The sequence below is a fragment of the Scardinius erythrophthalmus genome, assembly GCF_964197995.2.
Source record: "Scardinius erythrophthalmus genome assembly, chromosome: 8".
Taxonomy (NCBI): domain Eukaryota; kingdom Metazoa; phylum Chordata; class Actinopteri; order Cypriniformes; family Leuciscidae; genus Scardinius; species Scardinius erythrophthalmus.
In genome coordinates this window covers 22,907,177-22,931,176 of record NC_138228.1, presented here as the reverse complement: position 1 = coordinate 22,931,176, position 24,000 = coordinate 22,907,177, and the positions used below count along the sequence as shown (strand labels likewise).

The 24,000-nt window shown below is 46.1% G+C and overlaps 1 protein-coding gene across 1 annotated transcript in view; it reads right to left on the bottom strand.

The window, feature by feature from the left end:
* unc13c (unc-13 homolog C (C. elegans)) overlaps window positions 1-24,000 on the bottom strand; it is a 279,919-nt gene that overhangs the window by 44,492 nt on the left and 211,427 nt on the right. The window contains exon 28 of the mRNA XM_081373262.1: window positions 11,006-11,086. Within this exon, the coding sequence (XP_081229388.1) occupies window positions 11,006-11,086 (81 nt within the window). The remainder of the gene's footprint in view (window positions 1-11,005; window positions 11,087-24,000) is intronic.

Sequence of the window (24,000 nt, the reverse complement as noted above, 5' to 3'; positions counted from 1 at the left end):
TCTTATTATCACTGTATCTTAAGGATGTTTAGATATTTCAATGGAAAATGTTAATAGAAAATTTTGTATTTCGCAGTGCATTGATTCATACATATTTAAAAAGACAGTTGATGACAAAGACATCAGACTGTGTTTGTTCCCTTTTGTGATCACTCCGAGTTACGTCGGATGACGACGAATGGGGTTTCGCTTAGAAAGCCTATCACCTTCGAGTATAGAAAACTGTCACGGTTGTGAATTCATTGTTTCCTCTGCGTCTCGTGTCATTGTTGTTTACATGTCTGTGAGTTTGCGGGAGTGGGCGTTGTCCCGCTCACGTGTTTGTTCAGTGCTCCAGCTGTTCGCAATCATCCCATTCCCCACCTCAGCTGTTTCACATTACCGTTCCCTATTTATACTCACTCATCTCTCCATTCCAGTGTCCATCCGTTGTTTGCTGTACCTGCGTGTTTGTTCGTGTCGTCTTCCGGGTTGTCGTGTCTTCAGTGGATCCCTGTTGTTTCACCGCACCCGAGCACCGATCACCGAGCACCAGCACTCAGCACCGAGCACCTGACCATCGAAGTCCCTGTGTGTCCGAGTCTGACCGTCTCCCCCTGTGTGGACCGTCCGGAGCTGATTGCTGCACGCGAGATCGCGACCGCACCCTGAGAGGAACTTTCATTCCTGAATTGTCTTATTCTGTGTTTGAGTTCCAAATAAATATTGTTCACCTGCAATTGTTTCCAGTCTTCTGTCATGACAGAACGGATGGACCAAACGATGGGAGCAGCGGGTGATTCATCTGCCTCACTGGAGGATTTCATTCGAGTATGCATCGGCCGGATGGATGCACAGGATCGCAGCCAGGGGGAGACAGGACGCGCTATCCAGACTCTGGTCACACAGGTGTCCGAGCTCACCCAGCGATTTCATCAGCTACAACCCCCCACTGCGCCAGCACCTCCCGCTGCACTTGCAGTTCCTCCCACACCACCTGTGTCTCTCTCCCAGTCGGAACCCAGACTGCCCACGCCTGAATTATACTCTGGTGAGCCGAATTTCTGCCGTCCATTTCTGACACGTTGCAGTATGCATTTCTCATTACAGCCCAGAACTTTTGAAAAGGAGGAGGCGAAAGTAGCCTTCGTTTTGACGCTACTGACTGGGAGAGCGGCGCTTTGGGGAACTGCAGTGTGGGAGAATCAAGACCAGTGCTGCTCCTCGTTCCAAGCCCTCTCGGCGGAGATGAGACGTGTCTTCGACCGAGCCGCCGAGGGGAAGGAGGCTGCCAGGGTCTTGACTGACCTACGGCAAGGAGATCGATCGGTATCGGACTATTCCATCGAGTTTAAGACCCTGGCGGCCGGGTGTCGCTGGAACGAGGAGGCGCAGTGGGACCATTTCCTGCATGGGCTGGCCGAACGTGTCCAGAGGGAGATCTACGCCCTGGACCTTCCTTCAACGCTTAATGGACTCATCGACCTGGCCCTGAGAGTGGACGCCCGTCTGTCCAGGATTGGGCAGAGAACACCCACCAACCCAGTTCAGAGTCGGAGTGAGAACCAGCGGTCCAGCGGCCTGGACACGTTCGGCTCCCACGATCCCGAGCCCATGCAGGTGGGGCGAGCTCGGCTTTCCCGGGAGGAGAAAGAAAGGCGGAGATCCCAGGGCCTCTGTCTCTATTGTGGTGGCAACGGACATTATGCCTACAGTTGTCCAGTAAAAGGTCCAGCCCGATAGTAAGTTTGAGGCTACTATCGGGTGGGATCTCCGCAGGTAAGACCTCATCCACTTCCACCATCCTCCCGGTAAGACTGAGATGGTCAACTCTGGATCACCACTGCACTGCACTCATTGACTCTGGGGCAGAAGGTAACTTTTTGGATCATCAGTTTGCACTACAATTACAGATTCCACTTCGTACACTTTCCCAGAAGATCACAGTCAACGCATTAAACGGACAGACTTTACCCACTATCTCCTTGGTTACCGAGAAACTCACACTCATCACTTCTGGAAATCATGCTGAAACTATATCATTTTACATTACGGACTCTCAACTCACACCCATAGTTTTAGGACACCCATGGCTCAGTTTACACAACCCCCGTATCGACTGGAAAAGACGGACCATCTCAGCTTGGAGCACTGAGTGTCACAATTCGTGTCTTGTGTCTGCTTGTTCTGTCGTTTCTGTCCCTGTGTTACAGGAGGAAGCGGTGGATTTATCAAACGTGCCCGAGGAGTACCGTGACCTGAGTGAAGTGTTCAGTAAGTCTAGAGCTGCTTCTCTCCCTCCGCATCGTCCCTATGACTGTGCTATAGATTTATTGCCAGGTAAGTCTCCGCCTAAAGGCAAGATTTATTCACTTTCAGTTCCTGAGAGAGAGGTTATGGAGAAATATATTTCTGATTCTCTAGCAACCGGGTTCATCCGCCCTTCCTCTTCTCCAGCGGGGGCGGGGTTCTTTTTTGTGGGGAAGAAGGACGGTTCTCTGCGACCTTGCATTGATTACCGAGGACTGAATAACATCACGGTAAAGAATACTTATCCTTTGCCGTTGATGTCTTCAGCCTTCGAGAGGTTGCAGGGAGCGTCTCTCTTCACTAAATTGGACTTGCGTAATGCTTATCATTTGGTCCGCATCAGGGAGGGGGACGAATGGAAGACTGCTTTTAACACCCCTAGGGGGCATTTTGAATATTTGGTTATGCATTTTGGGCTTTCCAATAGTCCCGCAGTCTTCCAGGCATTAGTCAATGATGTGTTGCGAGACATGATCGATCAATTCATATATGTTTACCTGGATGACATATTGATTTTTTCTTCGTCTCTCCAGGAACATGTGCAACACGTACGACTAGTGCTTCAAAGGTTGCTAGAGAATGGGCTTTTTGTCAAGGCGGAGAAATGCGTTTTCCATGCACAGTCAGTTCCTTTCCTGGGACACATCGTGTCGTCTGAAGGTATGCTTATGGACCCTGACAAGGTTAAGGCTGTGGTAGAGTGGCCAATCCCAGATTCCCGCAAGGCCCTGCAGCGGTTTCTGGGATTCGCCAACTTCTATCGGCGTTTTATTCGCAATTTCAGCCAACTAGCCGCACCTCTGACTGCCTTGACCTCTCCCAAAACTGCGTTCAGGTGGTCAGACGCAGCTGAGGCTGCGTTTGCCAAACTCAAGAGCCGCTTTGTTTCTGCTCCTATTCTCATAGCCCCTGATGCTTCACGTCAGTTTGTGGTGGAGGTCGATGCGTCGGAGGTGGGGGTAGGTGCAGTGCTTTCACAACGTTCACCTTCAGACGACAGAATGCATCCCTGCGCGTTTTTGTCACATCGATTATCTCCTGCCGAACGTAATTATGACATTGGTAACCGGGAGTTGTTGGCAGTCAAGTTAGCTTTGGAGGAATGGCGTCACTGGTTAGAGGGTTCAGGGGTACCCTTTACAGTCTGGACTGATCACAAGAATTTGGAGTACATTAGAACCGCTAAAAGATTGAACTCCAGGCAGGCTCGGTGGGCACTTTTTTTCGGTCGTTTCGATTTTACACTTTCCTATCGTCCGGGTTCCAAGAACGTCAAACCCGATTCTTTGTCGCGTATTTTTGATCGTCCCGAACACGAAGCTACTCCTGAGCGCATTTTTCCTGAGAACCTGATTATCTCTTCGCTCACATGGGAGGTCGAATCGAAGGTCAAGAAGGCCTTAGAAGGGGTAACGCCTCCGATCCGGTGCCCACCTAACCGCTTATTTGTGCCGGAGGAATTACGATCAGACGTCGTCCAGTGGGGTCATAGTTCCAGTCTAGCTTGCCATCCAGGGGTGAGTCGTACCATATTTCTAGTTAAGCAGCGATTCTGGTGGCCCCTGATGGCTCGTGATGTTCACAATTTTGTTTTGGCTTGCTCTAGTTGTGCCACTGGTAAGTCGTCCAATCGACCCCCAGCTGGGTTACTTCAACCGCTGTCGGTGCCTTCGAGACCTTGGTCCCACATCGCTCTAGATTTTATCACCGCCCTCCCACCCTCCCAGGGTAACACGGTAGTTTTGACCGTGGTGGACCGATTCTCGAAGGCAGCCCACTTTATTCCCTTGCCCAAATTACCTTCAGCCAAGGAGACAGCGGTGGCAGTCGTTGATCACGTCTTTCGGTTACATGGCCTCCCGACAGACGTGGTCTCTGACAGGGGACCCCAGTTTGTGTCCAGATTTTGGCGAGAGTTTTGTAAATTACTGGGGGCGACGGTCAGTCTGTCCTCTGGGTTTCATCCCCAGAGCAATGGCCAAACTGAGAGAGCCAACCAAGATTTGGAAAGATCATTACGATGTTTGGTCTCCAAGAATCCCTCCTCCTGGAGCCAACAACTTTCCATGGTGGAGTACGCCCACAATACCTTACCAGTGTCTTCCACGGGCCTATCTCCGTTTAAGTGTAGTGTAGGGTACCAACCACCTGTTTTTCCTAGTACTGAGTCCGAAGTCGCGGTCTCCTCCGCCCACGCCTTCATCCAGAGGTGTCACCGTACTTGGACGAGGGCCCGAGAGACTCTCCTCCAAGTGCGGGAACGCACCAAGGCCAAGGCCGATCGCCACCGGTCAAGGCCTCCCGTATACGTCGTCGGTTCCAAAGTGTGGCTTTCTACTAAGGACATTCCGCTCCGCTCCGTTTCCAATAAACTGGCACCCAAATTCATTGGCCCGTTTTCTGTCACTAAGATCATTAGTCCAGTGACAGTCCGCCTCAATCTTCCTCCAGTGTACAGGAGGATTCATCCCGTTTTCCATGTGTCTAAAATTAAGCCCGTCTTTTTTGCACGCATTAATCCGCCAGCCCCGGTTCCCCCCCCCGCCGCGACTCGTAGATGGGGAACCATCCTATTCGGTTCGTCGTATCCTGGATTCCAGGCGGAGGGGACGCGGATTTCAGTACTTGGTGGATTGGGAAGGTTACGGTCCGGAGGAGAGAAGTTGGGTTCCTGCTCGTGACATCCTGGATCACTCCCTTATCGATGATTACAATCGACAGGTAAGGAGTTCTGGGAATGCCGTGAGGCATTCCTAGGAGAGGGGGTACTGTCACGGTTGTGAATTCATTGTTTCCTCTGCGTCTCGTGTCATTGTTGTTTACATGTCTGTGAGTTTGCGGGAGTGGGCGTTGTCCCGCTCACGTGTTTGTTCAGTGCTCCAGCTGTTCGCAATCATCCCATTCCCCACCTCAGCTGTTTCACATTACCGTTCCCTATTTATACTCACTCATCTCTCCATTCCAGTGTCCATCCGTTGTTTGCTGTACCTGCGTGTTTGTTCGTGTCGTCTTCCGGGTTGTCGTGTCTTCAGTGGATCCCTGTTGTTTCACCGCACCCGAGCACCGATCACCGAGCACCAGCACTCAGCACCGAGCACCTGACCATCGAAGTCCCTGTGTGTCCGAGTCTGACCGTCTCCCCCTGTGTGGACCGTCCGGAGCTGATTGCTGCACGCGAGATCGCGACCGCACCCTGAGAGGAACTTTCATTCCTGAATTGTCTTATTCTGTGTTTGAGTTCCAAATAAATATTGTTCACCTGCAATTGTTTCCAGTCTTCTGTCATGACAGAAAACGAGCCAATGGCAATGAAATGCCATGGGTCTGCGGATTTTGCATAGCGTAACTCCGCCCCACCTCGTGGGTATATAAGGAAGTACGCGGAAGTACGCAACATGCAGATATGTTTTCGCTTCGGAGCCGAGAGCTTTTTTCACTCCAGTAAGCCAAAATCCTGAGTTTACTCTTTCTCTTCATCCTTCGAGACGAGCGACTCTCCGGTGTTGGTGTGACGGCGATTTCCAGCAAGTGCACATTACCCTGCTGATCTGTGCAGTGATCTGCTAGTTAGTGTGTTTCTCCCTGGTCGCTTCAGCATCCGCAGAGTTTTCCTCTCACAAAAAGAGCTTGCACGCGGCACGTCTTTTTAAAGATGCCTCGACCGCGCACTTCTGGTTGTGGTCGCGATGTTTCCAATTCTGATGGGCACAATCGCTGCTTTGTGTGTTTGGGCTTAGATCACGCTAAAGTAGCGCTTGTGGATGACTCATGTTCTCACTGTGGGAACATGACCATCTCCACGCTACGGTCGAGACTCAATGAACTCATTCAAGCGAGAGTCCCCTCATCCACACCCCGATCTACGGTCTCCGCGAGAGGCTGTACTTCGGCTGGTGACCAGGGTGACCTGAGGGTGACGGTGTGGAACAAACCACCGACTCGTCCACGGTCCACACCCCCCTCTCCAGCGTTGGTACCCGCGAGCGTTCAGACTGAGACCGCTGGTCCCTCTACGGAGGCCCCGCGTGTCTCTTTCGGCGCTCCAGAAGAGGATGCAATGTCGATCACTGCATCACAAGGCGGGCAGGAGTCATCGGGAAGTGATGATTCGGCTGTGCTGCCACCTTCGGGTGTTCCAGCATTGCCCGAGTCAGATCCCAAGATGACGGCCATGCTTTCCCGGGCAGCCGTGGTCATTGGGCTCGAGTGGTCCCCGCGAGCGCACAGGGTCGGGTGGACCCTGTGCGCTCGCGGCTGGACGATTGGTTTTTGGGTGCGTCCGCTGACCCCTGTCGGCGTCCTACCCCAATACCTTTCTTCCCGGATGTGCATGAGGAGGTCGCGCGGTCCTGGAAGACACCATTGTCTTCCCGCGATCGTTCGTCGACCTCCTCCGCCTTTCCTCCCCTCGATAAGGCCGCTACCTCTGGGTACACTGGGGTTCCCCTGGTGGAACGTTCTGTCGCGATGCAGCTGTGTCCGGCAAGCGCTTCCTCTCGTGGTGACCCTAAGCACCCATCCAAAGCCTGTAGATTTTCATCTACCCTGGTGGGGAAATCTTACAGAACGGCGGGACAGGCAGCCGCCACTTTGCATGCCATGGCCATCCTGCAGGTCTACCAGGCCCAGGTGCTCAGGGACATGCACGAGGGCAGGACTGACCCAGGGCTCTTTGATGAGCTGCGTGCCACCACCGACCTTGCTCTCCGAGCGACGAAGGTGACCGCACGCTTCCTGGGCCAGATGATGTCCACAGCTGTGGTCCAGGAGAGACATCTCTGGCTGAACCTGGCTGATATGCGGGAGGCCGAGTGGACTCGTCTGCTCGACACCCCCATATCCCAGGCCGGCCTCTTCGGTGGTGCGGTCGAGGACTTTGCCCAACAGTTCTCGACCGCTCAGAAGCAGACTGAGGCTATAAAGCATATTCTGCCCCGACGGCCCGCTGCTGCCTCCACCCAGCCGTCGGCACAGAATCATCAGCCTGCTCGCCGCCGAGGGTGCCCTCCTGCAGTAGGAAGGCGCCACAGCCCTCTCCGGCCCCGCGCCCCACTAAACGCCAGGCTAAGCGGCGCCCCTGTGACAGGCTGCTCAGGGTTGGCAACCAGTTTTTCTCAGGAGATGGTAGAAGGGCCGGGGGAGAATATTTTGTTCTCCACTCCCCGCTGCTCGTCCTACGACGAGCAGTACCCTACTGTGGTCAAAGAAAGAACTGGTTCCCCCAACCCTGAGCACACAGAGTTCTCGGACGATAGAGCGCGCCGCCCACAGGTCCCGCCACTATCGTCCCCCTCTGTCACAGAGTTCTCGGATGACAGCATGCGCCGCCCACGGGCCACGCTCCTCTCATCCCCCTCTGTCGCCAGACCCCTGCCAGAGCACGCCCCCGTGGGACGCTGGTCCTCCCCTGGCCTCCTCTGGCAGGACGCGGCTAATGACCGTGCCCCTGCACAGGGCCGCTATGCCACCCTCGCCTGGGCCGATCATTCCGCCTCGCTGCACCACCGACGTCTGGCTAGAGCTTCCCAGACTGTCCCGCTGGGTTGCGAGAACCATCAGGCTCGGCTACGCGATTCAGTTTGCGCGGTCTCCTCCCCGCTTCAGGGGAGTCCACTTCACTATGGTCGGTGGCAATGCACCTATCATGAGAGCGGAGGTCGCCACCCTACTGGCGAAGGGTGCGATCGAGACTGTCCTTCCAGCCGAAATGAAGTCCGGCTTCTACAGCCCCTACTTCATTGTACTGAAGAAATATGGTGGGTTACGGCCAATCCTCGACCTGCGAGTCTTGAACCGCTACCTTCACAGGCTGCCGTTCAAGATGCTCACGGCCAAACGCATCCTCCAGTGTGTGCGGCCGCAGGATTGGTTTGCAGCGATCAACCTGAAGGACGCCTACTTCCATGTCTCCATTTTACCTCGACACAGACCGTTTCTTCGGGTTGCTTTCGAGGGGCGGGCATACCAGTACGCGGCTCTCCCATTCGGGCTAGCCCTGTCTCCTCACGTCTTCACGAAAGTTGTCGAGGCAGCCCTTGTTCCCCTCCTCCGAACACAGGGACCTAATGCTCCGGCACCTAGCTCGTCTGGGCCTTCGGGTCAACTGGGAGAAGAGCAAACTCTGCCTCGTGCAGAGGATCTCTTTTCTCGGTATGGAGATCGACTCGGTCATCATGTGCGTGCAGCTTACGAGCGAGCGCGCGCAGTCACTGCTGACTTGTCTTCACCAGTTCGAGGACAAGAGTGCGGTTCCACTGAAACTATTGCAGAGGCTCCTGGGGCATATGGCATCCACAGCCGCAGTAACGCCACTCGGATTGCTTCATATGAGACCGCTTCAGCTTTGGCTTCGCGATCGAGTCCCGAGGTGGGCATGGCAACACGGCACGCTCCAAGTCCCAGTGACTCCGGCCTGCCGTCAGACCTTCACCCCGTGGACGAACCTCAGTTTTCTAAGGGCCGGAGTTTCCCGGCATGTTGTTGTATCAACAGATGCCTCCACCACGGGCTGGGGTGCCATGTGCAATGGACATGCTGCCGCGGGCTCCTGGACAGGACCCCAGCGCCTTTGGCATGTCAATTGCCTCGAGTTGCTGGCTGTACGTCTCGCCCTGCACCGCTTCTGTGCGTTGCTCAGGGGTCAGCACGTACTAGTCCGATCAGACAATACCGCGACAGTAGTGTACATCAACCATCAAGGTGGTCTGCGCTCCCGCCGTATGTCGCAACTCGCTCGCCACCTCCTCATATGGAGTCAGAAACATCGGAGGTCGCTTCGAGCCATTTATATTCCGAGAGACCTGAACCTTGTGGCCGACGAGCTGTCTCGGCTTCGGCCTCTCCCTGGAGAATGGAGACTCAATCCCCAGACGGTTCAGCTGATTTGGGATCAGTTCGGGGACGCACAGGTAGATCTGTTTGCCTCCCACGACTCGTCCCATTGCGACCTGTTTTATTCCCTGACCGAGGGCACGCTCGGCACGGATGCACTGGCGCACAGCTGGCCGTGGGGCCTACGCAAGTATGCATTTCCCCCAGTGAGCCTTCTTGCGCAGACCTTGCGCAAGATCAGGAAGGACGAGGAGCAGGTCATTTTGGTTGCCCCGTATTGGCACAACCGGACCTGGTTCCCAGAACTAGTACTCCTCGCGACAGCACCTCCCTGGCCAATTCCCCTGAGGAAGGACCTGCTTTCTCAGGGACGGGGCACCCTGTGGCACCCTCGTCCCGATCTTTGGAACCTCCACGTGTGGCTCCTGGACGGAACGAGGCAGGTTTGAGTACCCTACCACCAGCAGTGGTGGCTACCATCACTTCCGCTAGAGCATCGTCCACGAGACATGCCTACGCATTGAAGTGGAACCTCTTCATCAACTGGTGTTATTCTACACATCAAGAACCCACGAAATGCCCGATCAGTGTCGTGCTTTCCTTCCTGCAAGAAGGGTTGGAGCGAAGGCTGTCTCCCTCCACCCTGAAAATGTATGTTGCCGCCATTGCCGCACATCACAATGCAGTTGATGGTAAGTCTCTGGGAAAGCACGACCTGATCGTCAGGTTCCTGAGGGGAGCGAGGAGACTGAATCCTCCTCGTACCCTCTTGGGACCTCTCAGTGGTTTTAACTGCCCTGCAGAGTGCTCCCTTTGAGCCTCTGCAATCAGTGGAGCTTAAGTTCCTGTCAATGAAGACAGCGCTCGCTTCATCGTCATCCGACGTAACTCGGAGTGACCACGAAAGGGAACGTCTCGGTTACGTATGTAACCCTCGTTCCCTGAGTAGGGAACAGAGACGTTATGTATCCCTGCCACTTCCGCTGGGAACGCCTGAGTTCAGTCTCGGCTCCTCAGCGAATAAACATATCTGCATGTTGCCGGCGTACTTCCTTATATACCCACGAGATGGGGCGGAGTTACGCTATGCAAAATCCGCAGACCCATGGCATTTCATTGCCATTGGCTCGTTTTCTATACTCGAAGGTGATAGGCTTTCTAAGTGAAACCCCATTCGTCGTCATCCGACGTAACCTCGCCGTTCCCTACTCAGGGAACGAGGGTTACATATGTAACCGAGACGTTCTCCTCTCTTTTCATCTGTCTGTGTATCTTTTTTTTCCACTCACCCATTAATTGTTTTTCTCATTAATCTCCAAGATATCCTCGCTGTCATTACTTTGCAACCTCAAGCACAGAATCCTGACCTCATCACTGTGTGCAGCCATTTCCATTTTCCAAATTTTACTGAAGGCTTTTGTTAACTTCCCTAATTAGCTTCTGTCCTCAGAATACCAATGAGCAAGATTCCCACTCCATGACTGATTCGAACAGGGAGGGGCGCGTGTTTCCAAGGAGACGGCTGAATCAATAATATCTCTGATGATGCATGTATCTGCAGCTCACATGCACATTTACACCACAACTAGACACACACTATTCTGACCGTGTGTGTGTCTGTGTGTGTGCGTGTGCGTGTGTTGCAAGATAAATAGGGTAAATGCTCTCTTACACCGCCCATCTAATCTGGCTGTGTTCCATATGCTTCAACTGAATAATAATCTGTTTCGGGTGTTTGGAAAATGGACTTCACATCATCTCTTAAACCGTTTATTTGACTAATTTAATTTAAAGAAACACTAGTGACTCTAGTCTAAGCATAAGTTTATGCAACTGTCCCCTGAAATGGGAGAATCAAAGCAGAAGAAAAGAGAGAAGCTGATACCTTGATGGTGGGAAGCACTAAATCCATGGCAGCACATTGTCGAGGGGTGAGACTACGAGCTTCCTCCCTTATCACATGCTCCTGAGAGAGAGAGAGAGAGAGAGAGAGAGAGAGAGAGAGAGAGAGAGAGAAAGAAAGAAAGAGAGAGAGAGAGAGAGAGAGAGAGAGAGAGAGAGAGAGAGAGAGAGAGAGAGAGAGAGAGGATTGTTTACATTAAGATTAAAATGTACTTGAAATCTTTTCTTCCATCCATTTATGTTGGTCAGGTACATAAACTACCTCATGTTAAAACGCAAGTGAAGTGTTTTAAATAATCTTCTGTGATCTAATTTGACATCAGATAAAAAAAATCAGACAGAAAATATACTATTTGATCATATTCTGCACAATGATGGTCTATAGATTAGCATTACATTATAAATATAATCTATTATTATGAAAATACCTGGCATGGCTTGAAAAACACAGGTAACTCAAATATCATTGCAATCATGTTTATTGTCTTCAAAATATCTGTATCTGCATGATACAGCGCAATGTTTTTTTTTTTTTGTTCTCTCTCCGTCGACTCTCTCTTTTTTTTTTTTCTTTTTTTTTTTATTAAACATCAAAATACAAGTACATCAAGTACAATTTTTGTGTACAAACAGTAACAATCACACCAGGGGAGAAGACAACTAAAATAACATACAATAAAGGAAGAAAATAAAAATACATAAATCATACAAATGCATTGTAAAGCAAAAACATTGTATGTGACCTAACAGCTTTCTTATTCGTAGAGCAGGAAATGGAGGAGATGTATTGTTTTACATTAACAGAAAGTTCAATAAATGTAGGTTTCTTATTCTGGAATTTCGATTTATGAATGTAAAACTTGGTCAAAATAATAATTAGATTAATTAGATAAAACTCAGAGGTAAAGTTCATGTCATGGGTAACAAAACCAAACAGTACATTTTCCCATTTCAGCATAAAGTCAAGATAAATATGGTCGGCAATATATTTACTTAGTTTACTCCAAAGCAGCCTAGTATGAGGACACATCCAAAATAAGTGCACAAGTGTTTCTCTTTGATCTCCACAAAAGGAGCAACTAACATCAATATCTTTTTTAAGCTTCTGTAGGTAATGATTAGTTGGGTAAAACCTATGAAGCATCTTAAATGAAATTTCTTTAACTTTATTAGTTAAAAAAAACTTATGCGGCAGCAGCCATACTTTATTCCAACACATATCAACAACAAAATTAGACCAATATGGCACTGATGATGGTACAGTTATAATTTCTTGCTGGAAAGATCGGCGAATGTTTTTATTTACACTTTTACTCTGAACTGAAAGACAGCTTTTACCAATATGTGTTTCCAAAACATTCCCTAATACAGGGGGGTTGTCATTTCCCATAACACCTCTAAATAACGATATTACACCTGTAGGGATGGCATCAAAGACAACAGAAAAATCCTTTGGGGTGACAGGGATGCCAAATGTAGTGAGAAATTCAGAGTAAGAATAAAGCCGACCATCCTGATTAAACAACTGGCTAACCAAAAAAATATTGTTTTCAAACCATTGTTTTAAAAAAAGTGATTTGTTTTTAAACAAAATATGCTTATTGTTCCATATGTAGAATCTATGAGGGCTAAAATTGTGTTTGTAAATCATTGACCATGCCATAAGCATTTGTTTGTGGAAAGAAGCAAGTTTGATTGGAATCTTGTCAATATTATAGTTGCACAATAAAACAAAATTGAGACCACCGAGTGAAGTGAAAATATGGTGTGGGATAAAGTTCCACAGAGATGTTGGACACCGAAGAAAACGCCTAATCCAATTTATTTTAAAGGTGTGGTTCAGTGTGGAGAAATCTAAAAAATTAAGGCCACCCTTGCAGTACTCATTCATTAAGACTGACTTTCTCACATAATGGGTGCGGTTTTTCCATACAAAGTCATACAGAATCTTGTCTATAGCTTTGCATGTCTGCGTATCTACACTTAACGAGAGAGCTGCATACGTTAATCTAGAGATTCCCTCTGCCTTAGAGAGTAAGATTCTGCCCCTTAAAGATAAGTCACGAAGAAGCCATTGGTTTAATTATTTTTTATTTTTTTTCAATAATTGGGGAAAAGTTAACTGAGCACCTGAAAATATCATGTTTGTTTATAGTAACTCCAAGATAAACTACAGAATTTTTCACAGGAATATTCATAATTGAGTCAACATTACAATCTTTAATAGCTAATAGTTCACATTTCTTCAAATTCAAATGGAGCCCAGATGCCATTGAAAAGGATTCCATGAGGCTAGTGACAATAGGAATTTGTAATTTGTTCTTTAGAAACAATGTGGTGTCATCTGCCAGCTGACTAATAATAATAGTTTTATTAGCTATGGTGATACCTTGTAAGTTGCTTGATTTAATGTAGGTTCAAGTTCAAAGTTCAAGTTCAAAGAGTTTATTGTCATGTGCACAGACAGAAAACATGTTTCCCTGTACAATGAAATTCTTACTTTGCCGTCCACATTAAATGTCATAAAATAACTACAATAAATACAATGTCATACAAAAATAGAAATAGCACAAAGAAAAATTTCTTAATAGTGAATTTCTTAATAAAAGCAATAAAAGTGAGATAGTGCAGTTAAATAGAGCAATAAAATTATGTCCATGGTTGCAAACTCCTATCAACTGTTTAGGAGTCTAATGGCAGAAGGAAAAAAAGAGTTCTTCAGTCTTGAAGTCCTGCATTTCACACTTCTATACCTCCGTCCTGAGGGCAGAAGTGTGAACAGTCCGTGCTGGGGATGGGAGGGGTCTTTGAGGATGGAAGCAGCTCTCCTGATGACCCTGCGATGGTATATGCTCTCTAGAGAGGGCAGTGGAGTCCTGGTAATCTTCTGTGCAGTCTTCACCACTCTCTGCAGGCGTTTACGGTCCATGACAGTAGTGCTGCCGTACCACACAGTGATGCAATTAGTCAGGACACTCTCGATAACACAACTGTAGAAGTTGTTGAGGATATTAGGTGACATGCCAAATCTCCTCAGCCTCCTCAGAAAATACAGCCGCTGTTGGGCCTTCTTAACCAGCTGTGTGACGTGTGGTTTCCAAGTGAGGTCCTCACTAATGTGGACACCCAAGTATTTAAAATTGCTCACCCTCTCCACTTCAAGCTCCCGGATGAACAGTGGCTGATGCATACTCCTCTCCTTTCTCATGTCCACTATCATTTCCTTCGTCTTCTCCGTGTTGAGGATGAGATTATTGTCACCACACCATGACACCAGACTGGCCACCTCCCTCCTGTAAGCTGCCTCATCGCCGCCAGCAATACGTCCTATCACTGCGGTGTCGTCCGCGAACTTCAGGATGATGTTGTCCTTGTGGGAGGCGACACAGTCGTAGGTGAACAGGGTGTAGAGAATGGGGCTAAGTACACAACCCTGTGGAGTGCCAATGTTTGTGATGATTCTGGTTGAAGTCCTATTACCGATCCTGACCGACTGAGGCCTGCCAGTCAGGAAATCTAGGAGCCAGTCACAGAGTGTGGGGTGCAGACCAAGTGTGGACAGTTTGTGAGTGAGTTTATGGGGAATGACCGTATTGAAGGCAGAGCTGTAGTCGATGAAGAGTATCCTTAGGTATGAATCCTTATTTTCCAGATGAGAGAGGGAATAGTGGATGGCAGCAGCAATGGCATCAGAAGTGGACCTATTGGGCCGGTAGGCATACTGCAGGGGGTCAAGAGTGTCTGGTATGCTGTTCTGAATGTGGGCCAGCACCACTCTCTCGAAACACTTCATGATGATCGGAGTGAGTGCCACTGGCCTATAATCATTCAGGCAGGTGGGTGTGCTCTTTTTAGGCAGGGGGACAATGATCGTGGTCTTAAAGCACAAAGGAACAGTGCACTGGCTGAGGGAAAGGTTAAAGATGGAGGTAAGAACATCAGCTAGCTCATTGGCACATGTTCTGAGGGCCCGCCCAGGGATGTTGTCTGGTCCTGCTGCTTTGCGGGGGTTGATGTTCCTCAGAGCTTTGTGTACCTGGGTTGTTGAGACCGATGGTGGGGGGAAGGCGGATTGGGTGGTCCATGTGTACGTGGGCCCTCTTTCTGCGGTGTGGCTGGGGGCCTCAAAGCGGGTGTAAAATGTATTGAGGTCATCCGGCAGGCTGTCTGTTAAGATGATATTGTTGGTGGTAGTCCTATAGTCTGTGATGTGCTGCAGGCCTTGCCACATCCGCCCTGAGTCAGCAGTGGAATAGAAGCTGTCCAGCTTCTCTCTGTACTGCCTCTTAGCCGCTCTGATGGTTTTCCTCAGTCCATACTTCGCAGCTTTGTACTCGGTCTCATTGCCTGATCTAAATGCAAGAGAGCGAGCACGCAGCATGTGACGTACCTCAGTGTTTATCCAGGGCTTCTGGTTTGGAAACTTCCTAATTTGTATGGTGGGCACGATGTTATCGACACAAGTGCTGATGTACCCAGTCACATACTCAGCATAATCCTGTACACTGACGGAAGAGTCCTCCAGGGTGGCTGCAGCCTCAAACACGTCCCAGTCTGTCAGGGCAAAACAGTCCTGCAAGGTGCTCTCAGTCTCTGGGGTCCAGAGTTTAACCTGTTTGATGACCGGGTGTGCTTGTTTCAATCTTTGTCTGTAAGCAGGGTACATAAACAAAGAGATGTGATCTGAATGTCCGAAGTGGGGGCGGGGTGCAGCCCTGTATGCACTACGTATATTACTGTAAACATGATCGAGAGTGTTCTTATCACGAGTGGGAATGTCCACATGCTGGTGGTATTTGGGGAATACAGTCCGCAAACTGCACTGGTTAAAGTCACCAGCAACAATAAAAACAGCGTCAGGATGAGCTGTTTCTGCTGCGCTGATGACCTCATGAAGTTTGCTGAGTGCTACCGTGGGATTAGCTCGCGGGGGGATGTAAACAGCGGCCAAAAACACAGCAGTAAATTCCCTCGGTAGATAATAAGGACGGCACTTCAACAGTAAAAACTCCACATCTGGGGAACAATATTCATCAGCCGTCCATATATCCCCACACCACGAGTTGTTGACAAATACACACACACCTCCCCCTTTAACTTTACCGGACGCTGCAGTTCGGTCCCCCCGGTAAACAGAGTGAGTCTGTAGCTTAATGGCGTCCTCCGGGACTTTGTCTGAGAGCCAGGTCTCGGTGAAAATCAGGGCGCAGCACTCTCTGATTTCCCGTTGAGTTGTAATCCTGGCACGTAACTCGTCCAGTTTATTTTCCAGGGACCGCACATTCGCTAGCAGGAGGCTAGGTAGCGGTGGTCGGCTAGCGCGAGCTTTTAGTCTAGCATGGAGCCCTCCCCTCTTGCCTCGCTTGCGTCGCCGTCTCCGCAGCGCTCTCCTGGGGTCAGCCAACTCACTCGAGCCCGGTGCTTCGTAGCCCCCGGGATGGTTTCGGTGGTGACTCTGGGAGCGAACAATAAGTTGTAACTCCGGCGAAATAAAACTAGTAAAAACAGTGTGTCGTGAGTTAGCGATGTCCAATAATGCCTGTCGGTTGTATGTTAGCAGTGCATGACATTTGTGCACTGCAAAAAAAACAAGAAACACACAAAAACAAAGAAAAATCCGACATTTAAGTGCGGAGCAAGCAAACACGTCTGCCTCGATGGGCGCCATAACTAACGTTCTCTTCATAGCGTCTCTTCTAACGTTCAACTTGCATAGAAGTTGGGCTGCAAGTAGAAACAAATAAGGCGAGATAGGGCATCCTTGGCGGATACCCCTCTGTACCTCAAATCTAGCTGAAGAGCCATGTTTAAGCTTTATAGAGCAGTTCGCATTAGTGTAGCAAGCAAGCAACTTTATTTATATAGCACATTTTTTAAACAACAGACGTTGCCCCAAAGTGCTTTACAAAATAATAACATAAAAGTCATACAACAAAACAAACATACTTTATTCAAAAGCTAAAGAAAATAAATAAGTTTTTAAATAAGACTTAAAAGTTGTAATCGATGGAGCTGACCTCACATGGAATGGGAGACTATTCCAGAGTTTGGGACCTACCACGGAAAAAGCACGATCTCCTTTTGATTTTAAATTACAACGAGGTACCTTTAAAAGTCGTTGATCGGAGGACCTGAGAACTCTAAAAGGAGAGTAAGGGACTATAAGATCACTGATGTACTGGGGGGCAAGGCCTGACAATGCCTTGTAAACAAACAAAAGAATTTTAAAATCAATCCTAAATTTGACCGGAAGCCAATGTAGGGATTGCAGTACCGGAGTAATATGTTCTCTCTTTCGCACACCCATTAAAAGCCTTGCCGCTGCATTCTGCACTAGCTGTAAGCGGACAAGCAGAGTCTGGGGGAGACCGATATATAAAGAATTGCAGTAATCAAGCTTAGATGTAATAAAAGAATAAACTACAATTTCTAAGTCCTTACTAGATAAAAAATGCTTTACTTTAGCAATTGATCTCAGGTTAAAAAAGCTTCCTTTGACAACGGCAGCAATCTGTTTCTTAAAGTTAAGTGATGAGTCCATGATTACCCCTAAACTCTTTACATGATTCTCAGTCTTTAGGGATAAAGAACCCAAATGATCAGGAAAGCTAGATGAGACGGGAGAGCCTACAATCAAAACCTCAGTTTTACTCTCATTTAATTGGAGAAAGCTGCTAGATAGCCAGAGTTTAATGTCACTGTAGCATTCCTGTGCTTTGTCCAACGAACAGGTTTTATCTAGCCTCACAGGAAAGTAGAATTGAAGATCGTCTGCATAGCAATGATATGAAATGCTATACTTTCGAAATACAGTGCTTAGAGGAAGCATGTAGAGCGAAAACAGCAACGGTCCCAAAATCGACCCCTGGGGGACACCACAAACTAAGGGGGCCAATGTGGAAGAAAAGTCTCCTAGACTCACAGCAACTGTCCTACCTTTTAAATACGAAGCAAACCACTGAAGAGCTATACCCTGCACACCAACCCAACACTCCAGACGATTAAGAAGAATTTCATGATCTATTGTGTCAAAGGCAGCGCTCAGATCCAATAAAACCAGAACAACATGTGATCCAGAGTCCAATGATAATAATATATCATTAGTAACCTTGAGCAGTGCCGATTCAGTACTATGACAGGTCCTAAAACCTGACTGGAATGTATCTAAAATATTATAAGTATTCAGATATGAATATAGCTGTGAATAGACCACTTTCTCTAAAATTTTCGAAATAACAGGCAATTTAGAAATTGGCCTATAGTTGTGATGTACTGTATGATCCAAGTTAGGTTTTTTTAACAAGGGATGAAGAATTGCATGTTTAAAACTGTTAGGTACCACTCCGTTCATTAAAGAACTGTTGATTATAGCTGTTAGGCTAGGACTCACAGTGGGAAAAACATCTTTAAGAAGATGAGTAGGTAGAACATCCAGTCTGCAGCTACCTCCGTTCATTTTAGAGACAATATCTGCCAGCTGTGCTGGTGAAACTGGATCAAAGTTAGAAAAACTATTAGACAGCGCAGGATTAATTAATGAACAGGAATGTACAGGTACTATTTCACTTCTGATCTTCTCAATTTTTTGAGTAAAAAACAATAAAAAATCTTTGCAAGTCTCTTGTGTGGCATCTCTCATAGCATTCCTTGAGGGGGTTAAAATAGTGTAGAGGGTTTTTATAGCATTACAGAAAAAGTCACCGAAACCAAATTTTTTAAGAGAAAGATAAAGAAAATTGTGCTCCACGGTGTCAAAGGCTTTGCGGAAATCAAGAAAAAAAATAAAACTCTCTTCCGAAATTAAGTCTGAGTAATCAATAAGGTCTAAAACCAGCCTAATATTGTCAGAAATATGTCTGTTGGGCATAAACCCTGATTGAGCCTCATCGATAATGGATGCTAACACGACTTTAATTCTTTTGGCAAAGATGATGGCCAATATTTTGTAATCATTGTTTAATAAGCAGATCGGGCGCCAATTATCTATTAGAAGTAAATTTTTATTTGGTTTTGGAATTAAGGTTATTAAACCCTGAGTCATACTCCATGGCAATACATTGGCTGATAAACTCTCATTGAATACTTGCAATAAAAAAGGTGCTAATTCTAAAGAAAATAACTTATAGAATTCAGAACTTAACCCATCTGATCCCGGTGATTTATTATCCTTCAACCCATTTATACAGTTCTTAACCTCCGTTAGAGAAAGAGGGAAATCACAAGCATCTTTTTCTGACACAGAGAGTTTAGGAATATTCTGTAGAGAATCCACAAAATTTAGCGCATCACATTCTGAGTAATTCGTTTTATATAGTGCCTTATAAAAGGTGGCGCAAAACTCTGAGATAAGCTTCGGATCATCAGTTATAGTGTCATTGATTTCAAGTTCATTAATAGTGTTCAATTTGGCCCTATACTTTTCCAAATTAAAGAAATAAGTAGAGTTCTGCTCTCCTTCCTCTAGCCATTGTCTTCGTGACCTGATGAAAGCACCTGCAGCCCTCCTTCTATACACCTCATCCAGGTTCTCCTGCAAGTTAGATAATTCAATTTTGTTCTCTTCTGTTAGCAAGTCTGGAGACATCTGAGTAAGCAACGAAATTTTGGAAATTATATTCTGTTCCTCAGAAGCCCTAACTTCCTAAGTTCCTAACAGAACTTCCTAAGATATTTAGAGGACTCATATTTAAAAAGTTCCCAGTTTAGACAAAATGACTGCTCCTGTTTGGCTTTTCTGAAAAAATACGTAATTAACCGAGTTATATTGTCTTTTACTTCTTGATGACTAAGTAAAGAGTTGTTTAGTTTCCAATAATTGGCTTTAATATGACTATTTGAGGGGAATAAATTAATTGAAATCGATATAGCTTTATGGTCACTAAATGGACATGGTAAAATATTCACTGTGATATCTTGTTCTTTAAGGCTCTTTGAGACTAACCAAAAGTCAATACGGGAACGCCTTGTAAGATCTTTGTTATTCCAGGTGAACATAACTGTATCAGGAAATTTAACTCTCCATATATCTACCAATTGAAATTTATCCATGAAAGGTTTTAGAAAACTGATTTTATTACCGCACACATGTGGCCATCTATCTATTTGAGGATTTAAAACCTCATTGAAGTCACCCCCTAATACTATTAGAGCGTTAGGGAATTTAAGTAACCAATGTTGAAGTTTGCTTTCTATTTCCACAAACATTTGAATGTTCTCTGCACTTGAGTTGTACCCATAAACATTTAAAACAATAATAATGACCTTATTGTAATCTATAATTTGACAGATGAAATGACCCTTTGAGTCTGTGTCTGTATGTATAATATTGCCGTTAAACCTATGTTTTAAATTTAACACACCTGCTGATCTTTCGCTACAATGAGAGAACCATAAATCAAAACCCCACTGACTTCTCCAAAAATTAACATCCTTTGAAACCGAATGAGATTCTTGATAAAAACATAAATCTGTGTTCTGCTGTTTTGCAAATAAAAATAGAGCTTTACGTTTAATGATATTTCTTAAACCCCTGGCGTTTAACGAAAATATTGAAAATGAAATGCTTAGAGAATTAACTCGAGATATACAACAAGAATCAGAAATCGAAACACTGAGCAGCACTGCATGATCGCAATGTAATAATCAAAAACGTAGCCAAATATGAACCCAGGCTGGAGACAGACAGACCAACTGTACAAACATACCTGTAGGCCTTGAACCTGAAAATGTCCAAACATTGTACTTATAAGAAACTCGCAGTTTCAAGAAACATTAAAGTCTTAATGGCAAGGGGCAAGGAGTAGCCACCTCATTGCAAATTACAGTCAGGTCAGCTCTCGTCCATCGATAAACGCACGCGCACCGACGTAGAAGGCAGGCTTTCCTTCACTCCGCGCCTTCTTTATCTCGGGCCAGAACTTCACTCTGGCCTCTTTAGTCGTCTGTGATAAATCTTCGGCGAAACGGAGCTTGTTGTCACGCAGGAATGGGTGGTTTTTTGCAGCCTTCCAAAGTGCATCTCTGTAGGATCGGAGAGAGAACCGGATGATGATGGCTCTTGGCTTTATTTGCCCCGATTTCCCAAGGCGATGTGCGATGTCGACGGCCTCGGCAGCTTTGGGCTTTTCTTCTGGGAGGATAGTTTCGCATAGCTCCATCACCTTCTTCTTGACGTTTTCATTCTGGCTTTCTTGAAGTCCGTAGAGCTTTAGATTCCACCTTCTGCCATATGATTCCATATCAGAGATTTGCGTTTGGAGCTTAGACAACTTTTGTTCTTCTTTTTTTAGTCGAGCGTCAACATTTTCTACTCTCCTCTGTGTGTCTTTAATCTCATTGCACGCAAAATCCAACGTTTTCTTCAGGCCCTCTATTTTTAGAGTATTACCGTCTATTTTCTTTTCCAACGAATCTGATCGCTCATTGATGAGTTTGGACAGGGTGTGGATGACAATATTATTCTCTGCAGATACATCTCCCAGTCCGTAAAGAACCTTTTTCGCCGCCGGGGACTTGCATGGGGTTACAGGTAGTGCAGGAAACTCTTCGGGTACAACTGTTAGTGTCGACATGCCGCTGTAGTCGTGACACTGTGCTATCAGACTAGCATTACCTTGGACCTCAGGGATGTCGTTTTGGACGTTATGTAGGCCTAGTCTTTTCCTTCCACGATTCGACATTAGGTTGCAGTAGATTGTTATGCGGGCCTACGGTTTCCAGTTCGTCTGTACTTCGTATGTATGCTGGTTGGCCAGTTTTTCCAGATATATTTTAACTTTTATGCAGGCGCTCATTAAAAGATACCTTACACGGTCGCCATCTTGGCCCCCTCCGATACAGCGCGATGTCTTGTTAGCTTTATGTGTATCAGTGACGTCCTGGAATGTCACATGATTATGGCTCTTCTTCATGTTCCATATATGGGTTATTATTGTGCATATAGCGCCCTCAGGCTATTGGTATGAATTGAAAACACAGTAAATGAGAGTGCCAAACGCTCATAAAGATTACATCGACGCATTTGGGTATAAGTTCAATAAATATTATTCCTGTCAATAGAAATCTGATGTAAACCTATGAGAATCTATCAATATTTCTCCAAATCTGCACATTTTTGAGCTAAAAGCCCTGAGGGAAGTTGTTTTGTGTATCGCTGTCATGACGACAGCACGGAGTTTTTTTATGAATGAAAGCGGCTGACGCGCATAATTCATATTAAAGGTATCGACTCATTTTTTCATTTCAAAACTCCTGACAGAAATTAAGAAATAACTGTCGCTATAAGTTTCTCAGAATACAATAGTGGTCAAATACTGAAACTTGAGTATTATATCTTTTTAATGATGTATAGTTTGTCAAGGTATAACATTAAATCTGATAGTAAATTTGAACTAAATAAAAAAAAAAAAACGCTTCAGTGCGCGGGCGCACTGGCAACGGTTAACAGGTTAAAGTGCCATGTTATACTCATTAATCAGTTTTACCCTCTGCCTGAAATACTCTATTTTAGTTTGTTTAAAACCCGCCTTCTGAAAAGTGTTGTCTTCTCTGATTGGTCAGCTGGCCCAGTCTGTTGTGATTGGTCTACCGCTTAGAGTGTGTCCTGGAAATGTAACATCCTTTACCTTAAAAAGGTTTTGGCCCACGAGGCTTCATGAGCAGCTGTAAAAATTATTATATCTATAATAATTAATCAGAATTTAAAGTCCATACAATATGTTTGCAGTGAAAAAAAACAGTATCCTTGCAACATAGCGAAATCTCTTACCCAACTGTTCTTTGAAGGTGGACCAAAGGGTTGGAACAACATGAGGGTGAGTAATTACTAACAGAATTTTCATTTTTGGGAGAACAAACCCTTTAACCCCCTGGGGTCGACGGTATTGCCGGCGATACCAGCTCGCTTTTTTTCAGTTCAGTTCAAAAGAAATTAATTTTGCTCTGTGGACTTTGATATTACAAGCAAGTTTCATACATCAATCGATTCTGTTAAATGTGTATTATTTTTGTGTATACTCACAATAAAAACAAAGTGTTGTGCTTTTTGCCAAATAAAGAAAAATAAACGTGATGCGAGTTCTGCCATCTCTCTGTCAGTGAAGACCATTCTGAAACGCGTCCGAAAATGAACTGTAACTCAGCGAATACTCAGTCAAACAGGCATACAGACACACAGGCATGAAGCTTGAATTATCTTCTTTTAAATGAGGTAATTTATATAAAAAACAAATATTCTCATTTTGTGAAATCTGTATTAAAAGAGAGCGATTCCAGTCGAGCTAATAAGAGCTCATTCAAATGTAATGTGACTCCGCCCACGGAGAGCGCGTGCTATTCAAACGCAAATGTCTGAGGCAATCCACGGCGCAATCCTGTGAACGCCCCCATATCAGCTCGAGAAAACACAAGTTTATTCAGATCATTACTTGTTTACACCGTCTCGCAGCGCTGTGAGGAATAATAATAATGGAAAATGTCCCTCAGAAGTGCGGGTATTTCGAGGAGCAAGGATCAGACTGAGCTGAGGAATACAGTAGTAAGTTTTTTTCCCTTCTCACGTGAATCGGGTTTCTGTATATGAATGAATGAACAGCAGAGATGCGCGCTGTTTACCACAGCTCGCAAAAGACAGTTTAAATTTAAATCGCGTGTGTGAATGAATGATGATGTTTTAGCAAACTGTATTGCTATACTGAGATGAGTAAAAATCTACTGAAATATGTTGAAATAAAATGTAGGCTATCTGTATAAGCAACGTATTAAACTGCAAATTAACATTTATATGCCCTAATATTTCATAAAGACAACGTTACAGTCAGGCGAAATATGAAAGACAACATTTTGTTGACTAGATTTGGGTACAGTTTTTACTGTAGAATATACTGTAAGATTACACTTGAATTGTTGTTGTAATTGTCACCTTTTTAATAAAAAAATATATTTACAAGGTAGATGTAAACAAACTATTAAAAGGTAAAT